Here is a 26,002-nt window from a genome sequence, read left to right on the forward strand (position 1 = left end):
ACCCGAGAGCGCTGCTTCTGTCTGTGGCGGGGATGAGCTTATGAGACGAGAAATGTTATCAGCTCTCCTGAGAGAGGATTCGTACAGGCCATCATCTGATAATGTGTTGAAAGGCATTGCCTTGAGTTTACAGGCAGCTCTAATACAAATTGATGACCTTGTAGTGGTGACATGCCTTATGTTTTGTTTTTATTTTAATCCGAGACACTGTATTAACAGTGTTTTCTTTTTGGTCTTTAGCTACAGGATTGCTCGTCTGCATGATAGCTTTATTTTCAAATATTAGCACAATATTATCTTGTCACAATTTTCCAAGCCGACTGCAGTAAGATTTAACCAGGTCACAGTGTGGCAGGTTCAAACAAAAACCCAAACAGAAAAGTCTTGCAAGGCTGGTGGCTAAAATAGCCAGAATTGCCTCTCTGCATTGTCCAACCAGATGTGCCACACTCTCTCCTCCTTCAAGTCTAGAGCCTCCTTAATATCCATCTGAAGTATGTCTGATTCACATCCAACATCAATGTTAGCCTATTTGAAATATGTTATTCTGGTTAGCCGTTCCAAGAAATCTGATATTACAGAATAACACAGGGTTTGGAGCTGAGGCTGGAAAGAACTGGGCTGTCCGCTCGGCATGTTTGTAATAGTTTAAATCTTGATTCCTACCCTACTTGGTCTGTGTGACTTGTGCCCACCAAGGGCTGAAGTTTGGGTTATTTTCATTGCTTCCACCACTATAATAATGCAGTAGGACTGCTGAATGTCCTGGGGCTGTTTTGAGATAATTTCTCTCAGGGTTTGGCCAGCTGTGGACCTCTGAATGCTGAAAGTGGAGATAGGAAATAGAGAGTGTGTGAATTATGTCTAAGCTTCTACTCTGACTTTTACCCATGATGACCAACACCAGGCAAATCTACAAAGACTTTGCTGAGGGTACTACATACTCTAAAACTCATGCACACACACACACACACACACACACACACACACACACACACACACACACACACACACACACACACACACACACACACACACACACACACACACACTGAGTTAAAAGGGGGCCTCTTTGTACTGTCAGCTACATACTGTATTTGGGAATGTATCTGTGTGTGTGTGTGTGTGTGTGTGTGTGTGTGTGTGTGTGTGTGTGTGTGTGTGTGTGTGTGTGTGTGTTTTGCACGCCCCTTCCTGATGGAAGCGATCAGAGAAACACAGAGTGCAATGACATAGACCATTTGCCCCGGCAAGACAATATTTGATTTGTCCTCTGCCTCTCTGTCTCTGAAAGCTGCTTATCCTGGGAGAGCATAATTGATATTGTAAATAGAAAGTTGGAAGGACACTCTGGATGTTCGGCATGTGCTGTTTACATAATGTACAATTATGTTTTGCCTGCGATTTCCTGGACGTTATGCAGAGGCCTGAAAAAGGCATGAGGGGTCGAGGAGCAGCTGAGCTTCCTCTGGCCAAACGGAGCCATGGACACGGTGCTGCACGCAGTCACACGATTGAGTCTGTACAAACATAGAGCCTCTGTTCCTGCCATGCTCTGAGAGGTGGAGGGAGGGGGGTGTTACACACACCAATCCAGCATACTATGTAATATTGTTTTACTGCTCAAGCAATACATCTCTCTATGCTACATAACATGCATGTATATACTGTATATAAACACTAAGTACGGAGTACTTCTCATTACACATACTGTACAGTATATGATAGGTAGTTGCAAACTCTTAATTTGGTCCTGTTCAGGTTCACATTGCATAAGTGGAAATATACCATTCTAAAGATTTAATCTGCCTTCATATTATGAATATATGCAAGATACACAAGGACTCATAAGTCCTTAGACATACAGATATTATAAAGGCTTAGAAATTATACATTACTTTCATGTGATTTCAGCAGAAAATAACTGAATAAATTGCAAAGGATGTTGTGGGAAGAGGCAGGGCATAGACATCATAGTTGAAAAGGTCTTTCATTCCTTGGTTTGAAGTATGGTCACTCGAGCACCAAGAACGAAGCCAGCGCTAACTACGCTGCTTTTTGACATGCTGATGCTTAAGGGTCTTGTATATAGTAATGGTTTACAGTTCAGATCCTAGCACTTTCAAGTTACTACAGTTGAACAGTAACCTGTAACACATGGTTCATCTCTGGATTGTGAAAAAGAAATAATTTTCTTTTTCTTCTTCTGTACATGATGATGCTGTGTTTCTAATACCTTGTAAATATAAATTTGGAAGTGTTCATTAATGACGTCGTTGTTCACCTCAGCATGTTTAACGTGCAAAGTGGAAAAAAATATGAATGTCTCCATGAAAGGTTTTCTTGGCATTAATAATAAGCTTTTTTGTCCCCGTTTTTGCAATTACAGTACAGTGCGGCTTTTGGTACTGTTCTATAATTGTGAACTTTAAATATTTTTACTTAAAGTTTTTTAACTTAAAAACATTTTGGACTGAACTTGTGCAAAATAGCAAGTAGCGTTAATAGCAAGCAGTGTACAATAGCAAACAGGATAGCTGACGGATATTAATTAAATGAGTGATGAATACAACTGTTAATTATATTTCAAAACAAGAATTACAATGATCAACATTAAATGTTTTTTTCCGAAGTACTGTGTCTGTTGTTAAAGCAGAGATGTTGTACTTTACACTGTTCACAGTGATCACAATGATTTCACTCACTAGCAGGGAAGGAACCTTGAGCTGTGAAGATGAGTTGAAATTTGTACTTGACAGAATTCAGTGTTCTTTGACTTTTTCTTGTTAGAGACAGGGAACTACAGTACAAGTTTCAACATTGCCTTTAACACAGCAATTAAATTTAGTCTAGGGACTAAATTGTCCCTAGATATGAATGAGTCTGTTCAAGCACGTGTACATGGTGTACAATGGACTGGTATCCCATCGAGGTTGAATTTCTGCCTCACACCAAGTGGTCCTAGGTAGGGGTATAAAATACTACAAGGGATGTAATTGTACTTTGTTACTAAACTTTATTATGTTGGGGTATTGAAAAATCTTAAAAGCCTCTTCTATTCTTATCCAGACAAAGATTGTATGTAACAAATGAACAGCAGTAAGAGGTTAACCCTTTTTACCAGTACACTGGTATTCCATTCCACCGTCAGAATGGAAACAGACTACATTTTAAATCAGTATAGTCAAAGGAAGTATTTTATTGTCACAAGTCAAATAGTCAGTGGGTTTCAGGGTGATATGTTTTTACCTCTGTTCGGGTAACCCTACACACAATTATAGTTGTAATGCATATATGCAATTATATAGATAACCCAATCAAATTTTAACCTTTTGTTTGAACTATGATAATATCGCCGCAAGTAGGCTAAATAAAAAACAGAAATGCATAAAAACAATATGTGTGTGTCTACTGAGCCATTAGGCTCTAATATGGAGTGTGACATGAAAAAGAAATTTGGATGAACATGAGTTAACCATAATATAAATGGACTAAAACACCCTAATGAAGAATGTGCCAAAACTTAGATTTTAACACGTTAGAAGACTTTCTTCTTAAAAAGCAGAGCAAAGCTATAGATGTAAACGAGCGAACAGAGCATTAAATTAAGAGTGTGTTACCTGAGGAGGCACTGAATCATTAGTTATGACCACATACAGCTCATGATGAGGTGATGCAGGAAAACGTGAGTCAAGCAGTACCATTCTTAGCCAGGAGGTGTTACAAGACACCAGTGCCTGAAGGGGTGTGTAGGTTTTTTTGTGTGAACGCCATGGTTCTAGCAAGTATAGTCCAGGGCCTCCTGTCTTTTTTTTATCAAGTTCTTTTTATAATCTAAAGTTCATGAAACTTGAGAAGAAGTATGAAAATTATAAAAAATATTATACTATAATATGTAAAATGTGTGAACACCCATGCAGTATACCATACACACCCATTCACACTCAAGGGCAATGCAGCATAGCCAGTTAACCTTCTGGCATGCATTTCAAGAAACTGGAGACATGCAAAAATCCTCATAAGCAGTGACCAAAGCTTAGGATCAAACTCAAGAACCTGGAGCTCTGAAGTGGCAATGCTACCCACTGCACCAACATCCTGCCCTATATTTCATACTTAAATGAATGGCTTCAAGAAATAAATATGGTACATATTTATCTAATGTAGCATGAAGTAGTTGAATTGCAGTTCTATAATTATAAGGTGGTTTAAAAGGGTTTGAGAACGTCTGTCCTAGCAGACAATCATCAGATGAAATGATATAGAGTCTGAGGGAAAGCATGCAAAAACAAGGGCATGGAGTTAGACAGCATAAAACTTCTGAGAGAAGATCACTGGCTTTACATTACAGTTGTGCAGTGCTCAATCTCACTTCAAGCACATCCTTTCCCAGAGTTCTTTTTCCTTTTGGGCTACATTGCTTCTACCATTGAAGTCGGAACTTTATCTACTAGCAGTCAAAAGTTCAGCATAAAGCACATCTGGAGAATTTAATGTTTTCTGTGTTTTATCCTGTATGATTTTTCTTTTTATTTATTCTCTCTGGGGTGCTCAGGAGTGGAGATGAACTACCCTAGACAGATTTGCCCTTGTTCACTCCCATGTTGCTAATAGACCACATGTGGAACTGGTCTGTCTGTTTGTTCTATCAACAGCTTACAAATATGTTCAGTAAGAGGTTCCATGTAGGAACTTATAATCTTTATTCAGCTCCACACTCACAGTGCATGGTTAGCTGCTTCCCTAGTGCCGCTGCCGACCTTGGCAGAGGTAGGAGGAGGTTGAAGGAGCTAGCTCTGGTGTCAGTGTGTAAGGTAGAGATGGCATTCTTGTTCACATAGTGCATGTAAAGCAGGCTCTCTCTATCTCTATCTCTTTTCCTTTACACACACACACACACACACACACACACACACACACACACACACACACACACACACACACACACACACACACACACACACACACACACACAGACACACACACACACACACACTGACATATACTTACACGCATACACAGTGATGCATGCTAGCATGCCTGAGTGAGCAGCACATTAGGTGACAGGATGATATAATGTCTCACCTCTGTGATCAATATTCGTGTAGATGCGAAAGTCCAAAAATGAAATTGTTCGCCATGCTGCTGAAATAATGAGCACAAGGGCGAGAGACTAAGCATGACATTTATCACACTTCGATGTCTTCTTTCTGTCTGTCCTTTTGTCTATCATCCTCTCTGTGTCTCAGCAGGTACAGTAACAGCCTGTCTCAGATTTAATAAGAACTTCCGGGACCTTCTGAAAATCATGCTTTTTGTCTCTGTTTCTGTTAGTATTTCAGGTAACATTGTATTTATTGAATGTACTAGGTTTGTTGCTCAGATCCAAAATTTACAGGAAGTTATGGTAATTGCTTTAGTGGATATCATAAATCGTTATCTGGCCTTGGTTTTGTGCTCCTGCAGACAGACCTCTGTGTGTGTGAACATAGAGTACAGTCTGGAGCTGATACTCTTCACTTAACACAGAAGCAAATCTTATGTGCTGTCATTAACACAGTGTTCTAGGGTTATATGACTATATGGTATTGGTTTTAACAATAAAATAAACTGTTCTAAGAAAAAGCCACAACTCGCAATCGAATAAAGTTGAGGCTAATTGATGTAGAGGCTGATTTATTGTATTTGGAAGACATCCTTTTCTAGAGTAACTTACAGTATATTTATACAACTTTATATAGCCATTGAGGGTTAAGAGCCATGTTCAAGGGTGCAGTTGTGGCAGCCCTGAGATGTGAGCTCACGACCTGAGAAGTAGTCCAGTGTCTTAACCAGTAAGTTCCTTGAGTAGTTATCAGATGGTTGCGTGTTCAAGTCACAGCACCACCAATCTACCATGCTTGGTTCCTTGAGATCTTCCTCTAAGATCTTTAAACATAAACATCAGCCAAATGAACAAATTTACTGGATTATAAGTTATTTTATACTATATAAATATTAAAGTACTTGGTAGATGTTGTATGATAGGGAGGAGCTGGATGGTGGGTGGGATTGTGGGATGGTGTGTGTAGGTGACCAAAGGAGGAAATAAGTGGCAATACTAATATGAATAACTGTATATGAAATATACAATATACAGATATTAATAACTCATATTAATAGCTGCATATAAAATAATTTTGTATAAATGTATAAATAATTGTTTACATCTAAATTAAATAAAAATATATTAAACAGTCTAAAAAATCTGCAGTGTTATTATGCTGGTTGTGTATACAATACAGTATAGCATGTTACAAATGATGTATCATTAAAATTAATATTTAAAAAAATAAATGTATCATGATATGATATTTTTGTTTTATTGTCCACTCCTTGGACACTTTAAACTGTTGTCACTTTCTCTCCACATTAGAACCATAGCTTTTAGTACACCTCTGCTCTAATGGCTTAACATAGAGTATGGTGAAATCTAACTACAAAAAAAAAAAAAGTAAATTAAGAAAGAACACACACCGGATAGGATGCCAGTTCACTGCAGTGCACCAGAGACTGTAAGTTTTAACATAGCAGGGTTGGTCAAAAACAGTGATTCATTTTGTTATTTTCTCAGATGGATTAAAAAAATATTTTTTACAAAGTAGTTCAGAGAAGGAATAGAGTAGAGTGCACTTTATGAATCCCTAAGGGGAAATATGTCCACAACAGCCACAGCACAAAAGAAATCGGAAAGACATTAAAGTGCACAATAAAATCACAATATACAACATATCCTTCGTCACGTGTCTGCCCCGCCTTCGTCTGCTCCTCCCTGTCTACACACCTTTTTCCTATTGTAATTACCCTGTGTATTTAACTGTGCTGCGTTGCCTTGTGCAGCGCGGAATCTACTGTTGTCTTTGTTCTGTCTCTAGTCCGTGTGTTGTTTCATGTCCTTTTGTTATTAAACCCTGTTGATTTGGCTATCCTGCGTTTGGGTCCGCTTCCTTACCCCGCGTCATGACAGGTGTGATGGGCAGTTGTGGTAGTGTTTATTAAAATAATTTTATTAATTATATATTAATAATGATAATATTTATTTGGTCCACTTTAACTTGTAACTTTATTTGCATCAGAAAAGGGCTAAATGTATGTTTTTAAGGCAAAGTCAGGTCAACAAATCCTTTACTACATTAGCCATACGTGGCTACAATAATAACCAGGTAGTTGCCACATTTAAGACTGAAGAATGTAGAAGGTAAATGAATCTTAGCAAATTGAGTAAGATAGGCAACTAAACATGAACTTGAACTTTTTTGCTATATGAGGCTGATATAACCAAGCCACCACCTCTCTAAACAAACCTAGTATTTTAAAAACCTTTAGCTACTTTTTTGGAAAAAGCATGGTAATTTGGATCTCCATCACAGATGATGAGCCTTGCACTCCTTAAAAGGTTTCAGGGATTTTGTGTGTGTGTGAATTAATTTTTTAAATAGGCATTTGAATTTAAATGTTTTTATTATGACAATTATGATTAATATTTATGCTATTCTGTACTATTTACTTTGGAATAGTTTGCATAATAAGTAAAGATTTCGATGTTTGAATTTGAAATTTGTTTCTTTAAGATGAAGGGTAGCATCCAGTGGATTTTTTGTGCAAAACGTTTTCATCTGCGGTGTCTTACGTTATATTTCCATAAATAGCAATAAATACTCCAATAAACAGAGCCTGAGACATTTATGGCATTCCCAGAAATCCTTAGAAATATCTCATCTAGTAGCAAGAATGGTAGTCTGAAGGATTTATCACACAGTGTGGGTGAAGAAATGACATCGTCATGTTTTATTTATGAATTTGCATGATTTTGCTGATGCTCATTTTCTCTTCCCCTTCAGGATTCTCAGCAATAACAAAATCTCAACGGTGAAAAACGCCTCTTTCTTCAGCTTACACTCTCTGGAGAGACTGTGAGTACATTTAACCTTTCCATGAGTATTAATAACATGCTACAAATGATTTTAGCACAGAAGCATTGGCATACAGTCTGCACAGTGCTGCTTGCTGATTGCTCCAATGAGTCCCATTTGTAAGAAGTGATAAGTTCCAATAAAGCTGGCTTGTTATGATATCTTTTGAATCCAAGGCTTTCAGCTCTATGTTTGAATCTCTGTCCCAGTTTTTATCTCAGTGTTGAAGTCCATCTGAGCAATGCAACTGGTACTGATGAGTCCAAAACTATGCATATTTAATCTGTGTGTCAATCAATAGGATTAAGTTGCTTGCTCCACAGGCCATCTAATGTTTGCTGGCAGGCCATAGATGATTTTTTCACAAAAGATCAAGTAATGAGCATCTAACAGACCAGGAGCATGTGTGGTCCTATTGATCACTCCACCTACCTTGATTTTAATTAAGCTCCATCACCCAGACAGCCACCCTGACATTCTAAAGGGCCTTTCACAGCAGCTATTCACATTTAACTGACAGGCCATTTTGGTGCAGATTGCCACCAACTGTGAAACCTAACAGAAATAATGAGAATGGCGCATGCAAAGGGCATCGTGTGATATTTTGCTCTAGAATGCCAAACACAAACATGAAGAAATGTGATAGACTAGCATGATTCCAGCAAGAGAGTGTTGCAGCATGGGGGCTAATGTTGAAGAGCGTGAAAACGCTTCATATTTAGTGCAACACTTGGCTCCATTATTTTTCATGCTTACTTCACAGAAATCTTTGATTTATTTATAGACGTGAAAGTTTTAGCTGAGCAGCAGGCAAGTTTTTAAGCAGCAGAGTATTTTTAATAGCACTAACCATTGTCAAACAAAACTACAGTATGTGGAGAAACTGGAACTCAGTTACTATCTGCTTACTCTGCACTTCACTACTAGAGCACTACAGTATTTAACTAGCTGCACTGAATTGTACCAGCACTTAAATTCTGTGCAGTGAAAATAAAATCACTTGAGGCAAGACTGTACAGGTGGACCTTTTTAAAAAACTATTCATATTATAATCAATCTATACAAGCTGATATTTTACTGATATTCATACATCTTTTATATTTGAACTCATTTGCAAATGAGTTTGAGTAAAACACCACTTAAAAAATACCAAATGTACCAAACGATTCTGTTACAAATACATTATTAATACTTTATATATTTTGTTTTCTATTATGTCATATGTCTGTATTGTTTGTATCCTATCTCATTATAGGACCTAATAACTTTGTTTTGCCTCCTGGAGTACAGTATGTACTAATTTTAGAAATGTCTTCATCGTCCTCTAAATGGAAAACATGTTACTATTCATTTATAGGTTACGTATAACCTATTACGTCATTACGGAGGTGTTTATTTCATTCATTGTCCTGTTTTTGTTGTCAAATAATCATTGAACACAATAATGCTTTTGACATGCACAATATAAACCTCTGTTGCTGAACTAAAGATTATGTCTTCACCTTTCATACTAAAAGTGAACATATCATGGCTGAATATTATGGATTGGAAAACATACAATTTCCTATGATTTATAAAGTTATATACATTTAATCAACAAGCAACGGCACACTGTTATCACATTGTTGATCATTGTTTTGATTTAATTCCAGCTTGTCTACTATATTCAGCTGCTTTGGTAATTGTTTGCAAGAACTAACAGACAGTAACCAGAAAGAGCAAAGTTATTAAGAGGCACAAGTTATAAAAGTCTAGTATTTGCCAACCTATTTTGTTATTAGTGTTCTGTTCATCCTTTACCCTCCCACCTCTCATAAGCAAACATCTGATGTGCACCCAGATTGAAATCCATTTAAAATACTGTAGCATGGTCTTCCTGCCCCAGGCCACGAAGCTGATGCATTCTGTATCAGAAGCCTGCATCTGTCACTACACTGGCATCAGTTGCTTGTCCTAGCAATGGTGCCACTGCTAGCTGCTGCTTCATCTGTCAGCAGGGGCTGTACTACTGTGGATAATCTATTATAGATTGATAGACTGAAATAAAGATCATTGAAACATGTAGATCAGGTCCATTAGATTAGTTGCACTCAATATGGTTTTATCACAGATTTTCAAAGCCCTAATAAAATCAAACACTGAGCTCACATCTGAGCTGAAAATCAAACCCACATTGCTGTATTTTATACAGCAGCCACATTACCACTGCAATATTCTACCACATTTATAATGCCTAAAGATGATGCTTTAGTAATGTTTTAATCGGTGCCAACATCCTCATGATAATGCTCACTGTACATCATTCAGTCTAGTAATTTGAATATATTACATAGAAACTGTATGTATTTTTATTTATTTATTTATTTATTTATTTATTTTTAAATCTGACTGAACATTAAGACTAACATTGTATGGTTTTGCAGTGAGGTCTTAACATCACATGTCACATTTCACTGAACTGAATTTCATTGCATCAGGTTTGCTTTGGGGCATTTGAGCAATTCAAAATTTATATAAAAAGGTTCCTCAAACAGTCCCCACAACTCTTATTAACAAAGTAAAGTGCATTGCTGCTGATCACAGTTATATGATGTTCATAGTTTACAGAATAGTTCATCTATGTACTACCTTCTGTTCCTCCAGTATGCATGCATTAGTCACATTAATTAAGTTAATGATCTTTTAATTTGAGCTTCATTTTTCCCGACTGTGCAGCCCAACAGTAGCTTTGTACGTTCTCTGCATTTTCTTATTACGTTCAAGAAGCTTTCTTGCTTTTAAAATGCAGCCCCTAATAATGAACAAATAATAATTTTATACAAACAGTAACAATGTCAAGTTTGCATGTGACTTCATATATCTCTATTTTAGTACCCTCTACTACTCTTAAATCAACGAAATTTCACATAATCAAATATTTAGTGAGCCATTAGAGCATATACACTCATCACCTACTTTCTTATAGGAACATTTATACAGCAACATTTTTATGCTTTTTTAGAGCCACGTCATCATGTAATAAAACGCTATATCATCAGCAGTGTTGTAATGTAACAAAGTAAAAATACTTCGTCACCGTACTTACTGTACTTAAGTAGAAATTTCACGTATCTGTACTTTACTTCGCTATTTAAATTTATGGCAACTTTCACTTTTACTCCACTACATTTCCTAGATAAAATGTATACTTTTACTCCGTTATATTTCCAATTACTCGTTACTACAAAATAAAATCAGCAGAAATGTGGGAGGTTTGGCGAACCACTGCTCCTAGTTTGTATTACGCACGTCCGCACGCTCTTCGGAGAAGCACAGGTATGCTCAGCGTGCACGCGCAGTCAGAGCTGGAGGCATTTATCTATAACGTTAATCGGCTGAAAGCTGCAAAGACGGCAACCAAAAGCAGTGAAATTTCACTATTCTTATTACCAGAGTTGTAGCACAAACAAAATAGTAATGCAAACAATCCATACAATACTAAATAAAAATAACATTTATTGATTTTGTTTTTGTCTTGTGAATATGTTTTATTAATGACTGCATTCATTGGACAGACTGTTCGTAGAGAATGCACACATACATAAACTGATTTGATTCAAGACTGGCATCATTACATCATGCATAAAATTTTGGTGTCCACTTTTGCCATTTAATAATACCATAACTTTTGGCTTACTATGTAGTCATATAATATATAATATAAAACTCTTCTTGTTTTTAATTCTCACTGAGGGCTAAAACCCCTAAAGATGAAACCCTAGAACCGCCCCTGCTCTTATGCCCAACGAAAATCACTGAAATTTTACTTTTTACTTTTACTTCAAATACTTAAGTACATTTAATATCAGACAATTACGTTTGATACTTAAACAGTAAATATCAGATACTTTAAGACTTTTACTTGAGTAATATTCTAAAAGGTGACTTTCACTTCTACCAAAGTCTTTTTCTAGTAAAATATTTGGGGTTTGAAAAATGCATGGTATTAATCAGACAACTACACATAATTTATATAGTACTAAAACAACTAAGTAAGCATTAGTTACTACCAACAGAACATTTTTAAAGATGTGTCATTTAGTACACTGCTACCTTTATCAGAACCAAGGTTTACATTCACCAACCCCTCTACACCTGTACTGTATGCCTGCTCATTCATGCACATACAGTATTGTAGAAACAACCAATCATGTGCCAGCAGCACAATGCATAATATCACACCGACACATATCTTAGGCTTCCTGCCCGTTTCAACCCATCTTTTGAGTCCTCTTTTAACTCTCTCATCAACAATTTCTGTCTGCGGAACTGCAATTTATCAGAAATGTTCTTTTTTCTTTGTATGATTCTACAAAAAGTCTAAACTGTTGAAGTTTAAAATCCCAGAAGATCAGTGGTTTCTGAGATACTTACCCTAGCCAATCTAACTTCAACAACCAGGCCACAAAATCTCTAGGATCACATTTTCCCCATTTCTGATGTTTGATGTTGACTGAAGATTTTGACATGTAGCTGTATGATTTTATGCATTGTGCTGCTGCCACATCATTGGCTGGCTCTAAATTATTTGAATTGATGCTATTTTTATTTTATTTCCTTATTGTTTTATTTTATTATACTCTTAATTCTTTTTCCGACAGTTTAAAAAAAAATAAAATAAATAAAAATAAAGAAGCAGTCTGCTCATAATAAAATAATAAAAATAAATAAAATAATAAAAATAAAAATAAAGAAGCAGTCTGCTCATGTTCTGTGTATGACTGTTTATATGACAAATGTACAGATGTTCTAAAGTGGTTGGTGATTGTAAACCTTGGTACTGATAAAGGTAGCAGTGTATTACATGAAGCTCTGAAGTCTCTCTATCAAAGAAGACTTTAACACTAAAACATTAACATTGGTTCACGAGGTTACAAACTTATGGTAACAGTCTAACTAATAGCATGCCGAATGCCTTGTTTCAAGTCACATCTGAAAATACTGTTGTGATGTAGTAGATATTATGTTTGATATCTTTAGAAAAGGCACAACCTACTGCTGTCTTTAATTGCTTGTGAAGAAAACAGTTGCATGTAAGGACAAATGGGTTTCTGCTTTGAGCATTCGCAGCTTGGCCTATGACCGAGAGAAAGCCGAGAGGTCTCCACTGGGATTTGGCTCTGAGTCTGATAAAGGGGTTGTTTACCAAGCACACGTCTAGAGACATGAACATGGAACGCTACCAGTCTGGAGGTCAAAGGCAGACCTGTGATTGTGACACTAGTGTCTGAATATTCAATGTGCTTTGCTAAGCTGAATTTCCAAATAACACCAATATACACTGGCCATTTTTGGGTAAGTCTGTAAATCTCTGTGATTATGTTCCCAACCACAGTAATGGTATTTTAAGTTAGCTGCATCATAATATAATTATTATTATTATCCATTCATTATCTGTACCACATAACCTATTTAGGGCTGTACTGAACCTGGAGCCTATCCCAGGGGACTCGGGGCACAAGGCAAAGGACATGCTGGAGTTAGTGTCAACCCATCGCAGGGCTCAATCCTGCACACACTTACACACACATTCACACACAACGGACAATCTAGAAATGTCAGTTGGTATACAATGCATGACTTTGGACTGAGCGGTGAAACTGGACTATCCTTGAAGCACAAGGAAAACATGCAAACCCCTGACCCCAGAGTTGCAAGGCAAACCATTAAGCTAAGCCTAGCCATTATGCTAACTGTTATTATTATTCTAATTATCACTCACTCTGAATAGAAAATTGCTTCTGTGTTCAATTTTGAATTGTTTAATTGTGCCCTGGACTCTGACCTCTACAAGGAAAATAGAGAAGAGATATATGTTTCCAGCCATGTTATTTAGAATTATTTATATAAATAATCTGTTGTTGAACTGAAAAACTGTTATTACAACAAACATACAATATTTGGCATAAAATACCAATATCATCCAAAATAGTACAGTTTTCAATATCTTACTTCCTGTTAATCATTGTCTCCACTAATACAAGGACACCATCTACTTCTTCAGAATGTAAACATAATATTTAATTATTCATTCAGTGAAACTCTGTATTTTGACCATTCTGGTCCTCGAATGTAAATTCCCCAACTTGTGATAAGTGAAGTGCCATCCTGACTAAGTGGGCATCGCTCTGGAACCCTATCGGGATTCTTTGTTTCGCATCAACCATTCTTCTCCGTCTTTGGGAGTCAGTCAATGAGACTTCCTCCTGAAGAGTTCCCATGTTGTTTTGGCTGGATCGGTGTCATTTATCTCTCCCACTTATGGACCCGGTCTCCTTGAAAAGCAATTGATGAATAGTTTGGCGAATTGTCTGGAGAGATTTCAGTGCTCTTTATGTAGGTGACAAAAATACACATGAAAAATGGGTTCTGAAAGTTCTGGTTCTATCTGATGTATGACTGAAATACTACTCAGAGTTTATGCCTCCTGAAATATCACTTAACCTGTTTTGTGTGTCATATGCTGAAAAGTTATTTGAAAAATGTATGGCTTAAAGACAGTAGCCCTCACCTTGCTAATTCAGAAATGGTCCACCAATTGCTGTAAAATGGGACAAATGATAAATCCATTACATTTCTGTTTATGGCATTTGGCATATGACCCTCATCGCCCTAACGACCTTATCCTGAGCGACATACAGAATTACTTTGAAATCTCTATCAATGAATACAACAATATTAGCTTGCTAGGATGCACACTAAGGATACGATGAGTCTAAAATAAAACAAGAAAAAGCAAGTGCTAGTTTAAGTATTTAAGGACGCTCAGCTGTTCTGACATCACTTTGAAGTTCATTCCACCCTCTGGGTGCCAGAAGAGCAAAGAAGAGTCTTGATGCATACGTAGCTTGTACTCAGAGAGATGTTGGTACTGTATCAGTTAAGCAGTCCTAGATGACATAGTGGGATCAGTTAAGCAGTGCACTGTGGGCATTGATAAGAGCTTTAGAAGAAACACCAGCCACTGGGCAGATAGAAGCTCCAGTGTACTGCCCAGTCCCATGTTTTAGTTACCCAGAAATTAAAAGGTTGAATGTGCCAGCTGACATACAGTAATTCAATAACATATGCTAAGCTAGTTAGCTGTATGCGGACACTTTAGCATCACATTCATATGTGTTTTTAACTAAACTGTTGCTACAAACTTGGAAGCACAGAGTTGTATAGGATATCTTTGTATGACGTAGCATTACACTTTCTCTTTACTAGAACTAAGAGGCCCAAACCTGTTCCAGCATGACAATGTCATTGTGCACCATAATATATCCTAAAAGTTAGAATGAAATAACTGTAGTGTCCTAGACAGAACCCTGATCTCAACACCACTGACCATCTTCACCCAGCAATATGGCCTGACCTCAGTGATGCTCTTGTGCCTGAATGAGCACAGCAACACTGCAAAATCTAATAGGATAAAAGTAGTAGGAAAGTAAATTTGTTGAAAAATCACATATAGTTATAAAAGTTCATATTTGTTTATATAGTTTAATTGAGTGCATTTATTCAGATGAAAATATGAGTTATCAAGAAGGGAATTGTTTAGCCAGAGTCTTTATTATAGTATTTTTTGTTTTTTGTGCTCTATATATACAGTAGCTGATTTTATTTTCTCCAAATTGCAAGTAAAATACAGTATTTGAGTTAAACTTTATCTTGCCTTGTTTTATAAATACTTTCAGTGACCAGCATGTTCATGATTCACAAAGGATCATCTTCCTTTCGTGGCAGGTAATTAATCCTCCTAATAAAAATTATTTTAGTCACAGCTTGGCCAATGTGTGTAGAAATAATGTGCAGAAATAATCTATAGATAACATTGCTTAATGTAAAGTGTATTTGGTAAATACAATTGAGAACTGCTGTTATGCAAACATCAGTAGGAAGTGTTTTTTTTCTTCTCCAAAATAATGTTTAGCTTATTGTTCTAATAAATAGGAGAAAGGCGTGTCCACTAAGGTCAAAAAAGGACAGGGACAATCTCACATGGAATCATCGGAATCTTGTTTAACTGACATGGCAAAGCTAAGGATGTGATTTTTTAAGGGCCTTCCCTGTTTCTCACACTCCAGCTCTGTGCACATGTCTCTCAGGACTAATTCATCTCGCTTTTCCTCCTCTGACCAAGAAAAAGAGATAGAAAAATATAGAAACTAGCCTATCCCTTTACTTTAAGATCTTAAATTGTGGCATTTATATTTGTTTACCCTTATGGTCTGCATGACCTCGTTCTTTTAAAATGCTTTTGTGAATATTCCCAATCATTTTAACTGTATGCAGACGAATGTATTACAGCTTTATTAGAAAAAAGCACTAAACAGTAAATCAGCCAGAGGTAATTGGATTCCTACAGAGTATAAAAATGATATCTACACAGATGTTGAACACAGATATTTAAACTGCGATGTGAATGGTTTATAGAGTGCACAAATTCTGCTTAATTTATAGTGAAATATTATTACACCCACTGGTCACTCTAATAGGAACAGTTCCAATCCTACTCATATGGCAGCAGTGAAATGCATTCTCATTCAGATCCAGAACTCTGCAGTTAATCAAATTTACAGAGAATAGTTAGACCAGTTAGACCACTGAAGACTCAGTTTTATGTTGTCGTCTGACAGAACTGAAACCTGATGCGGTCTTCTGTTGTACCCCATCTGCCTCAAAGTTCAACATGCTATGCTTTCTGAGATGCTTTTCAACTTCCTTCGGATGTATTTGAGTTACTATAGACTTCCTGTCAGCACACTGGCAACTGTCTGGCCAATCTCCTCTGACGTTTCTCATGAACAAGGTGCTTTCATCTTCAGAACTGGTGCTCACTGTAATGTATGAAAATCCAAGTAGATCAGCACTTTCTGAAATACCCAAACCAGCCCAACTGCAACCAACAGCCATGCCACAGCAACTGAAATCACATTTTTACCATTTAATTGGTTTCTTCTGATCAGTAACCTAAGTCCTTGATCTGTATCTGCATGAATTGTATGCATTGCACTGCTGCCACATGATTGATTGATTGTTTGGATAATTTCATGAATAAGCAGGAGGAAATGTGGGTCCTCTTTCCAAAATATGTTTTTGCTCAGAGACACTGTAACGGGAAAATATGTTTTAACTATAAAATGACTGATTGGTTAATATTTTGAGTAGACTATTTTAACAGAAAATGAATAGCGAGGTAGGGCTAAATAATGTAATTATTGTGAATCATAAGATCAATAACCTGCAAGAGTGTACCTGTTATCCATTCTATGAGTGATGCTGACAAAAATGTAAAAGAATTCCAAGCAGACACATGAATAGACTTCAGTGCTAATAACAAAACTACTACATTACTACAACAGTACGGTTATGATGTCATAATGTGACAGTATACTGTATATAAAGTAAATAGATTTGTTTTTATCTGTTTACAGGATACAGAAAATAAAAGCCCACAAATTAGCACATGTCCCTTGTAATGTTTAGAGCTGGCTAGTAATGGAGATCACAACATAATTCTTGTTTTTTTAAAAGCACATCAGCAAATCTGAAACAGTGTATGAGATCCTGGAATCAGAGGCATTACATTTTCAGTATAGGGTATAATACAAGGATATACAAGATATAATTAATCCATAGAAGGTACAGAGCAAATATGAATGTACATTCCAGACTGCAGCATCGTCGTCCTTGATTAAAATGATAAAAACCATTTGATAGATATTTACTATTTGATTCAGACATAATAATGACTAATTCAATTGATTCTGCATAATTAGTGTTTGAAGCCCACGACATTACTGACTACAATTATTTTTAATTAAGTTGCAAATTTTACTAATTTAACATGCAATTATTTCATCAAAAATACTTCCATGGTAAAGGAAATGGAAAAGAAGCTTAGGACCACTGATAATCAGATGGATCAATCTCAACATAGCTCTGACATGTGTGGCGCTGGGCTAAACAGTTCAGATGCAGCCATATCGTTGGGATTTTAGAAGGTCTTAAAGTTGAGAAACTGAAAATATTGATCCAGGGTTGTGGTGAAAAACTGACACTGGACTGATGGCTAGAGGAGGACAAACATGGGGCCCATGTTCAGCATTGAATTTCTTTGTCAGGTCACTCCACCGTCTCATATGAAACTAGACTAGACAGTCAGGGAATTTAAGAACTTGTAGTTTTAACTTACCTACCAGGGCAATATATTCACAGGAAAAAAAATAAAAAAACAAAAAACAGCTTCAGAGTTAATGGTTGATTTCTGCTATCACAGATGCTGCAAGTTCTTGTTCTTAAGCATCTAGAATCTGAAACCGTTAAATTCAACCACTAAAATCTTGTGTAAGGTAAACAAAAAAATCCAAGCAGAGGTAAAAGCATCTAACATTGTCCTGATTAATTTCATATTAGATAAAAAAGGTTAAAATTAAGATGAAACAAACTGCTTTTGTTTTTTTTTTTTGTCCCTCTGGCGAGCCATTTGACAAAGGAAGAATACACACATACTGTACTTATTTCCTCTGATTTTATCTCTACTTTATTCATGGACAAATTACATGAAGGCTACCGCATGCTTTCTCTGTTGCGCATGAAGCCACTGGGTCATGTAACTCAGCACAAATTGCTATTCGCCCAATTCTATATAAATGTGCTCATGGTTTGCATTGCTTTATTTTTCCCAAACATGTCACCTGATAAGTACACTAATCACACTAGAGAGGGGAATAAAATGAAAATTCTGTGTAAGTCTATGAAAACTCTCCTCTTTTTAGCATAATGTCTTTAGCTCTCTAGTGAATCTCTAGTCCAGTGAGCTTTCCTTAGCTAAATAATTTAAAGAAATGTATGATTTAGTAAGCCAATACAGAGGATCTGCTACAGCAGTCATGCTGGTTTATGTTTGGAAAAGTAAACTTTCTGAAATATTGCCAGGTCATGTATACAGTTTTTCCAAGTATGAGCTCCACTGAAATACTTTGCTGTGTGTGTTCAAGCCTTCATCAGTTGATGACCCCTGACTTAAAGGTTGCATGTACAAAAAATATTTTCTTTGATAAAAGATTCAAGTAGAACTCCTTTTGGATACTGAAAACCTTTCACTGAGTGCAAGCCTTCACTTTACACATACTTAATGATGGCTGGAAGCAATGCACAATGTTTAACATTACTGATCTACTTCTCTGAACATAATTAACACATGAATATGAACATGCTGTATGAAGTTGAACAGACTTTCTCATTTAACCACTTCACTGTTGGATTTCTTGTCTTCAACCCAAACCTCACAGATGTGGTCTTTCAGCAGCATCAGATCTCTTTAAAATAAAAGCTGCAGTGAGATTTTGCAATCATGGCATCACTTCTGCTTGTGGTTTCAGCTGGCTGATTTTCTATATTTGCGCCTGCCTGTCTGCATTAATTTTCAAAAAGCATACATGACATGTCTCTGGTATTTTTATGTCATGCTTTTTCTAGAGGAAAAAAACCCTTCTTACAGATCTGAGTTGTGTTCTGAATTGCAATTGTCAGAAAATGATTATGCACAAACTGTGTTTGGGATGAAGTGTTCTACCTGTCACTGACATTGAATTATGCTCTGAATTAGAACATTTTGGCATGTAGAACAGTGCTTTTATGGGCTGTAGTCTCAGTATGTACAACTGAGAATTATTTCTAATGTCTGTCTCATGTCTAGGAAGGAAACAGGAAGGGGAAGCAGTATTTCAGACAGTGATGTTATCACAGACACCTAAGTGACGTTGTTACACAGGCAGGTTTCCTCTGAGCTCAGAGAGATGGCTGTGTGTTTGAATGACTCTGTGAATGTATTGCATTCTCAGCTCTACATATTATGTATGTGTGTGTGTGTGTGTGTGTGTGTGTGTGTGTGTGTGTGTGTGTGTGAGGGTGTGTGTGTGTGTGTGTGTTTGTGCAGGAATCTGATCTTATTTGACTGTTATCTCAGATAATCGAGTTGAACATCATTAGTAGAATACTGGCAAAGCAACACAATTAAGGCTCTGTTTTGTTTTGTACCTGAATTGAACTGAATTTTTTTCAGAGAGAAAACAATTATATGACTTTTCTTAAGTCACTGTTACTTTATTTGTTTTGTACAGTTGTCAGGATCATTGTGTCTAGCTGGTTAATTAAGCCACCAGTCTGAAGATGCTTTGTTCTTGGATTCAGAACTATTCTTTCTATGCTGACAGTTTTTAGACAGCAATCAGATTAATCCACCAGATACTCCCTAATAGACAATTTGTTTCTACAGTATGTCCATCTGTGGATTCTGTCCCGCATGGCTTGCTGCTGATGCGTAGCTATGGTGAGTTTAGTGGAAACAGAATTTTAGCCATTAATTAGAGAAGTCCTCTCCTGCCCTGCTTCATCCTCCCTAAGACTTTCAACCTCCTACGGTGAAGATGTCTTCCTAGTGACCTCCTCTGGCAGGGTCTTCCAATAACTTTTCTTCAGTAGAAACACACATACACACAGTAAAATGTCTTTTACTTTCTCCACCTACACACACACTCTGTCATGCTAGCATTTCTCACCAAGGCCTCTCTGTGTGTGAGTGTGACCATTAGGCCATAAATCTTCACATTAATGGCACAGTGGGAGCGGGTGGTTTAGCAGCTTGCCTGAATGAGCACGCATGGGGAGTTACACATACATACACACACATACATACACACACACATACACACACATACATACACACACACATACACACACAATGTGAGGGCAGAAGCTAAGTGGGTGCAACTGCTGGTGAAATATTAACTGCAACTGTTAATGTTTATCAGGAGTTTAGCACAGACATAGATACTGTATAGACTGCTGTGGAGAAAGTATGTGTCAAACAGAGTTTATGGAAAGAAGCATTGTTCCTGTTTTAAATCTCATTTTGACTTTGACCAGCTGGAGACTTTGTGCTTCTCTTGCTTCAGATGTTTCAGTCCCAGTATGGAAAATGCCAAATTGTTCTTTAGTAAGGAAAACACATTAGTCTTACTGCTTATTTTCTGTGAAAACTAACATAATATTTCACTATTTTTATATTGTTTCATTTTGGAGTTTTAGGAATAAAGATACCATTTTACTATATTTCAGATTATAACACAAACTCGAGTTAGAGCGTGAGTTGTTGAGTAAAACCTATTTTTCATCTACTAGCATTTCCAGCTTGGCTTACATGTTTATTAACAATACAAAGGACCATGACAATGACTTCATTGTCTGAAAAGCATCTTCATTTTCCCTTGATGTGTGTAAAATGTGAGGTGATGTCGGCCTTACTATTGACATAGTGGAGTTGTAGCAGTATGCTGCCATGGAGCTTGCATTATGCTATCATAGTGTGTGTGTGAGAGAGAGAGAGAGAGAGAGAGAGAGAGAGAGAGAGAGAGAGAGAGAGAGAGAGAGAGAGAGAGGTGAAGCAGAGAACAGTTTGCTGCTGTGTGAGAAGCTTTGTAATAAATATAGACTTTTTATTATTAAAAATGTATACTTAACATCTCTTTACACCATAATTAAATCTTCAACTAAATCTAATCTAAAACTATTATTAAATAAGTAAATATTGTTAACGTATTATTGCTAATAGACTCTCTTCTTTTTAAACAGTAGAAAGTAACCAATTTCTTCGGAGCACAGTGGTTTAGTGGAATATCTGTTTGCCTGGAACCTTCTGGGTTGGGGTTTTGATTCCAGCCTCTGCCCAGTGTGCATGGAGTTTGCGTGTTCTAATAATGGTTCTTGTTAAAACAAACTTGTTGAACATGAAGAAAGTTGTCTTCATTTTCAAAACATTTTGGTTAACAACTTGCACTTCTCCCCAAAAATTATTACATTGAAATTAAAATTTTATTGGACACAAATACAACCATAAAGAGTACAACCTACAGTTGAAGGTAGGTTAAGCTGAAGGTTAATGATGACCTGGGTTTATCTAGGTTCTCTACTTCTAATGTTGAGGAAAAGACCCCATTACAAGCTCTGGACCATTTAATCCTATAAATACCCATGCTTCTTATATAACCTTAATCTAAAGCTCATCTGCAAGAAAACTTTCCTTGTGATGACCGAATAGCTAGAGTTTGTATACTAAATGAAGCATTAAAATAGTAAAAAAAAAAACAAAAAAACAGCTAGAAATATCGGTTCATTTGGAAAACAAGGGTGTTTCTTAAAAATGTTTTTTTTTTAATAGCAAATTAAATGATCCTACAATTTTTTTTTTACGATTGGTTTAAATATTTATGGACAAGTAGGTTTTCTATTTTTGCTGATGTACCCTGTACAATGTGCACAGCAGTGCTTTTATTTTAAATACAATTACAGAGCTTTAATTATTTTTAACAAAACCTCTAAAGTTATATCTAAATGTCTATGACTTAAAATGTGACCGCAATGTCTGTGGTCTAAAACGTCTTTTTTCCCCTCTTAACACACTCTATATTTATTTTAGTTAAACCTTAATATGAGATGAACGGTGAGGACAAATAGAAGTAATCTCTATCACATTCCCACAAGTGTGTGTATACCCACTATTAGTATCTGAGAGCATGTGATAATATCCTTTTGATTGTCTATTCCAATATTGCTAATAAATTAGATGATTTTGAGATATAGTAAATGTTTTAAAATAAAAGTTACACTTTGGTGCAGCCGATAATGTTGCCCTATTACAGCTCTAGAATTTTCTTTTGAGCCTGAGCTTGGATTATGGGTATCTGGAATTTATGTGGAATAGATGTTAGAGATAAAGAGTAAACTTCAAAATGTTTTTTTAAAGCTGCTTTGGGACAATGTCAATTGTTAAAAGCGCTATAGAAATAAATGGTATTGGACTGAATTAAATTTCATGTTTTTTTAATGGGTTTCTTTCAGGTTGGCATGCTGATAGGTGGATAGATAAATATGACTTGTCCCAAGTATGATTTTTTGTGTGAGTATAATGCTCTGTTATCTCATCCAAGGTGCATTCCAGTGCTCATGGAATAGGGTTTCACCAAATTAAGTAGGTTACTGCCAAAAAAGCACAAAACACTCAAGTTGCATCCTGCAGAAAATCAAATTTCAAATTCTGAAAATGTAAATACCTGAGGGACAGAATACATAAAAAAATCCATTTTTATGGAGTAAACTGACCAGTGATGGTTAATCATCAATATCCTAGCTGTCATATCATGAGCTTATCATGACCTGGCATATCATGGTGTTATAAGTTTGTTATAATAATAATAATAATAATAATAATAATAATAATAATAATAATAATAATAATAATAATAATATGTATTATTATTATTATTATTATTATTATTATTATTATTATTATTATTATTATTACTACTTATAATTACATATAGACAGGTCAGGTATTAACAGCTGAACATATGCCACACAAAAGATAAGCTTTGAAAGAGCTTGAGGGTTGGATTGATGAAATGGTGCTGAATGGGTATGTTTCTTAATTGCAGACATGTCCCATTAAAATCAGACCACAGCCATCTTTCAACATTTAATGACCCGCTTTCTCGGGTGATAAGTGCTGAATTAACTTAAAACCTGCTGTGGCTTTGCAATCAGAAAGCTCTTTGTCCTGTAAAAGGTTTGACCTGAAAAGCTTCAGAAACTCAGATCATATCAAATGTAGCTGGATTAAACTGTTTTAGGAAAAAAAAAAACAAGGGGAAGTGTAGAAAAAAAGAATAAAATAATTTGATTAATAAAACTGAAAAAAAGTTTATTCCACTGATTTAAAACTCTGAGAAAATAAGCTACATAAAAAAGTAAACAGATCTTTTGACTCTGCTTTCTGATAAATCCGAAAAATTGTTCGCTGATGTATTTGAATAATTGCCTAATTAATTGCCTAATAATTTTGCTCTAAAGGTTCTGTGCATGTTTGTGCTTTAGCTTTTATGGCCCTGTTTGATCCAAAGCTCTAATCAGCAGACAAGAGTCAGAAAAGAATGATTGAGCGTGTTTGTCAGTTATGTCTACCTCTACACACCGGTGCTGCTGCCGGAGCTCCTTCAGGATCCTGTCACTCCCCTCAGACAGACGCAGGAAATATGAGGACACAATTTTAGGAAGTTTGTTTTGGCCCCGGAGGAACACACGGAGGTCTGAGATCATCTAATGTATTTTTAGTGCACTGGGTGTGCGGAGGCCGTGAAGGCGGGCCAAAGGGAGGGGCTGATTGCTAACGATCTGAGATGTTGAGACTCTGATCTGATCACTGGGTAGCGTTCTACTTCTTTAACCCAGTGCTTTAGCTCAAAGTGAAGGCCCTATTTTTGGAATGTGGGCACAGCGATGGTATTCAGAAAGCCCAGTGGAGGCTGATTCCTTTAGATTCGACCGCGCTTCTAAACACACAGTGTGCACAAAGAGAATGTGAGTGTAATGAGGATTGGAAGGTCCTCTGTGGCTGGTATTAGTTTAACGATTGTGTGTGTGTGTTTGTTGTGTGTGTGTGTGTGTGTGTGTGTGTGTGTGTGTGTGTGTGTGTGTGTGTGTGTGTGTGTGGGATTACTGACCATCTGCTTTGAAGGGCAAACCATTATGTGGAGAAGTAATTGGTCCCCTCGTGCAGCTCTAAAACTCACAGTGATGTGAAGATTAAAGTCCACACAGACATTTAAGTGTGAATGTGTGTTTGTGTCTGCAGAGAGCTTCAACGTACAATGTCGTGCATAAGTATTTGCTCCCCTTGAACATGGTTGATTCTCTCCTAATTCCCTCCTTACCCAGTCACAGACTGGATTTAAGGCTTCCTCTAGACAGACATGCTCGGGCTGCATGCTTAACACTATTAATAATGAGTTTATAGTTTGAGTAGCGTAGTAGTGCAGTTGGTAACAATGCTTCATCACATCTCAATGGTCCTTGGTTTGATTCTGAACTTTTGCTGTCTATGTGGAGATTTACAGGTTTTCTCCTTGTAGGTGGATTAGTTATGCAAAATTTTGTCTGCATGTGAGTAAATGTGTGTGCCTGGTACAATGATCAACAGGCTGTTATTGATGATGAATTATTTAATGATGCTCCACTGGATGCTCAAAGTTCGAGAATTTTTATAACCAATCCCTGATTTACTTTTCCACAACTTTGAACATTGTTTGGAAGATGTTTCTGAAACATCCCAAAGTTTGTTAGAAAACTAAATAAATAAAAAATAAATAAATAGAATAACAAGTCTGGAATATCCCAGAAACATTTACGAATGTGATGTCTTTTACTGTATTTACAGTATACATTATAAGACGTCATATTAATTGGTGGATAAAAGGGTTTATGACCAGTATACTGTAAGGGTTTAGGGTTTCACAGCATCTATACTGTATCTAATCCATCACAACATTATGGTTAATTTTGTGTACATCTCCTAAATAAATAAATAAATAAATAAATAAATAAATAAATAAATAAATAAATAAATAAATAAATGTATTCTTTTGGCTGTTCCCTGTTGTGGGTCGCCACAACAGATCAAGTGATCGGGACCAACACTAAAATTTAACTCTTCAGTGGCTCGGTTAGAGCTCTGCCCTGGAATCAAACCCTGGCCACAGCAATGAGAGCGTGGGATCCTGCCACAGGACCACCTGGGGGCCACATTTCTGATATACAAACCTAATTACTTCATTTCCATGTTGTAAAACTACAAAATGTGGAAATTGTCCTGGGGTGCACAGTAGTTTGTTTAATAATGTCAAATAATTTGTGTCTCTGTCTCTTTCTCTCTGTAGAGACCTGAGGAGTAATTTGATTAGCACAGTGGAGCCTGGAGCATTTCGTGGATTGGCTATGCTGAAGAGGCTGTGAGTATGCTAATGTATGATAATGTCTGATCTTTGATCTGTACAACTTGATTAGAAAACTCTTGGACATTTTTCTTAGACATATTCATTTATACTGTAGAATGAATGTGGACAGGATGCTTTGTCACATTCAGTGTCTGGTAGAGTAGTGCTACTTGAATGCCTTGTTACATTTCACCCAAC

The 26,002-nt window shown here is 36.5% G+C and overlaps 1 protein-coding gene across 1 annotated transcript in view; it reads left to right on the forward strand.

Annotated features, from left to right (window-relative positions):
• LOC113661016 (adhesion G protein-coupled receptor A1) overlaps nucleotides 1-26,002 on the forward strand; it is a 191,052-nt gene that overhangs the window by 14,161 nt on the left and 150,889 nt on the right. Inside the window, exons 2-3 of the mRNA XM_027174915.2 lie at nucleotides 7,881-7,952; nucleotides 25,748-25,819. Of these exons, the coding sequence (XP_027030716.1) occupies nucleotides 7,881-7,952; nucleotides 25,748-25,819 (144 nt within the window). The remainder of the gene's footprint in view (nucleotides 1-7,880; nucleotides 7,953-25,747; nucleotides 25,820-26,002) is intronic.

Source organism: Tachysurus fulvidraco, chromosome 4 (genome assembly GCF_022655615.1).
Source record: "Tachysurus fulvidraco isolate hzauxx_2018 chromosome 4, HZAU_PFXX_2.0, whole genome shotgun sequence".
Lineage (NCBI taxonomy): Eukaryota > Metazoa > Chordata > Actinopteri > Siluriformes > Bagridae > Tachysurus > Tachysurus fulvidraco.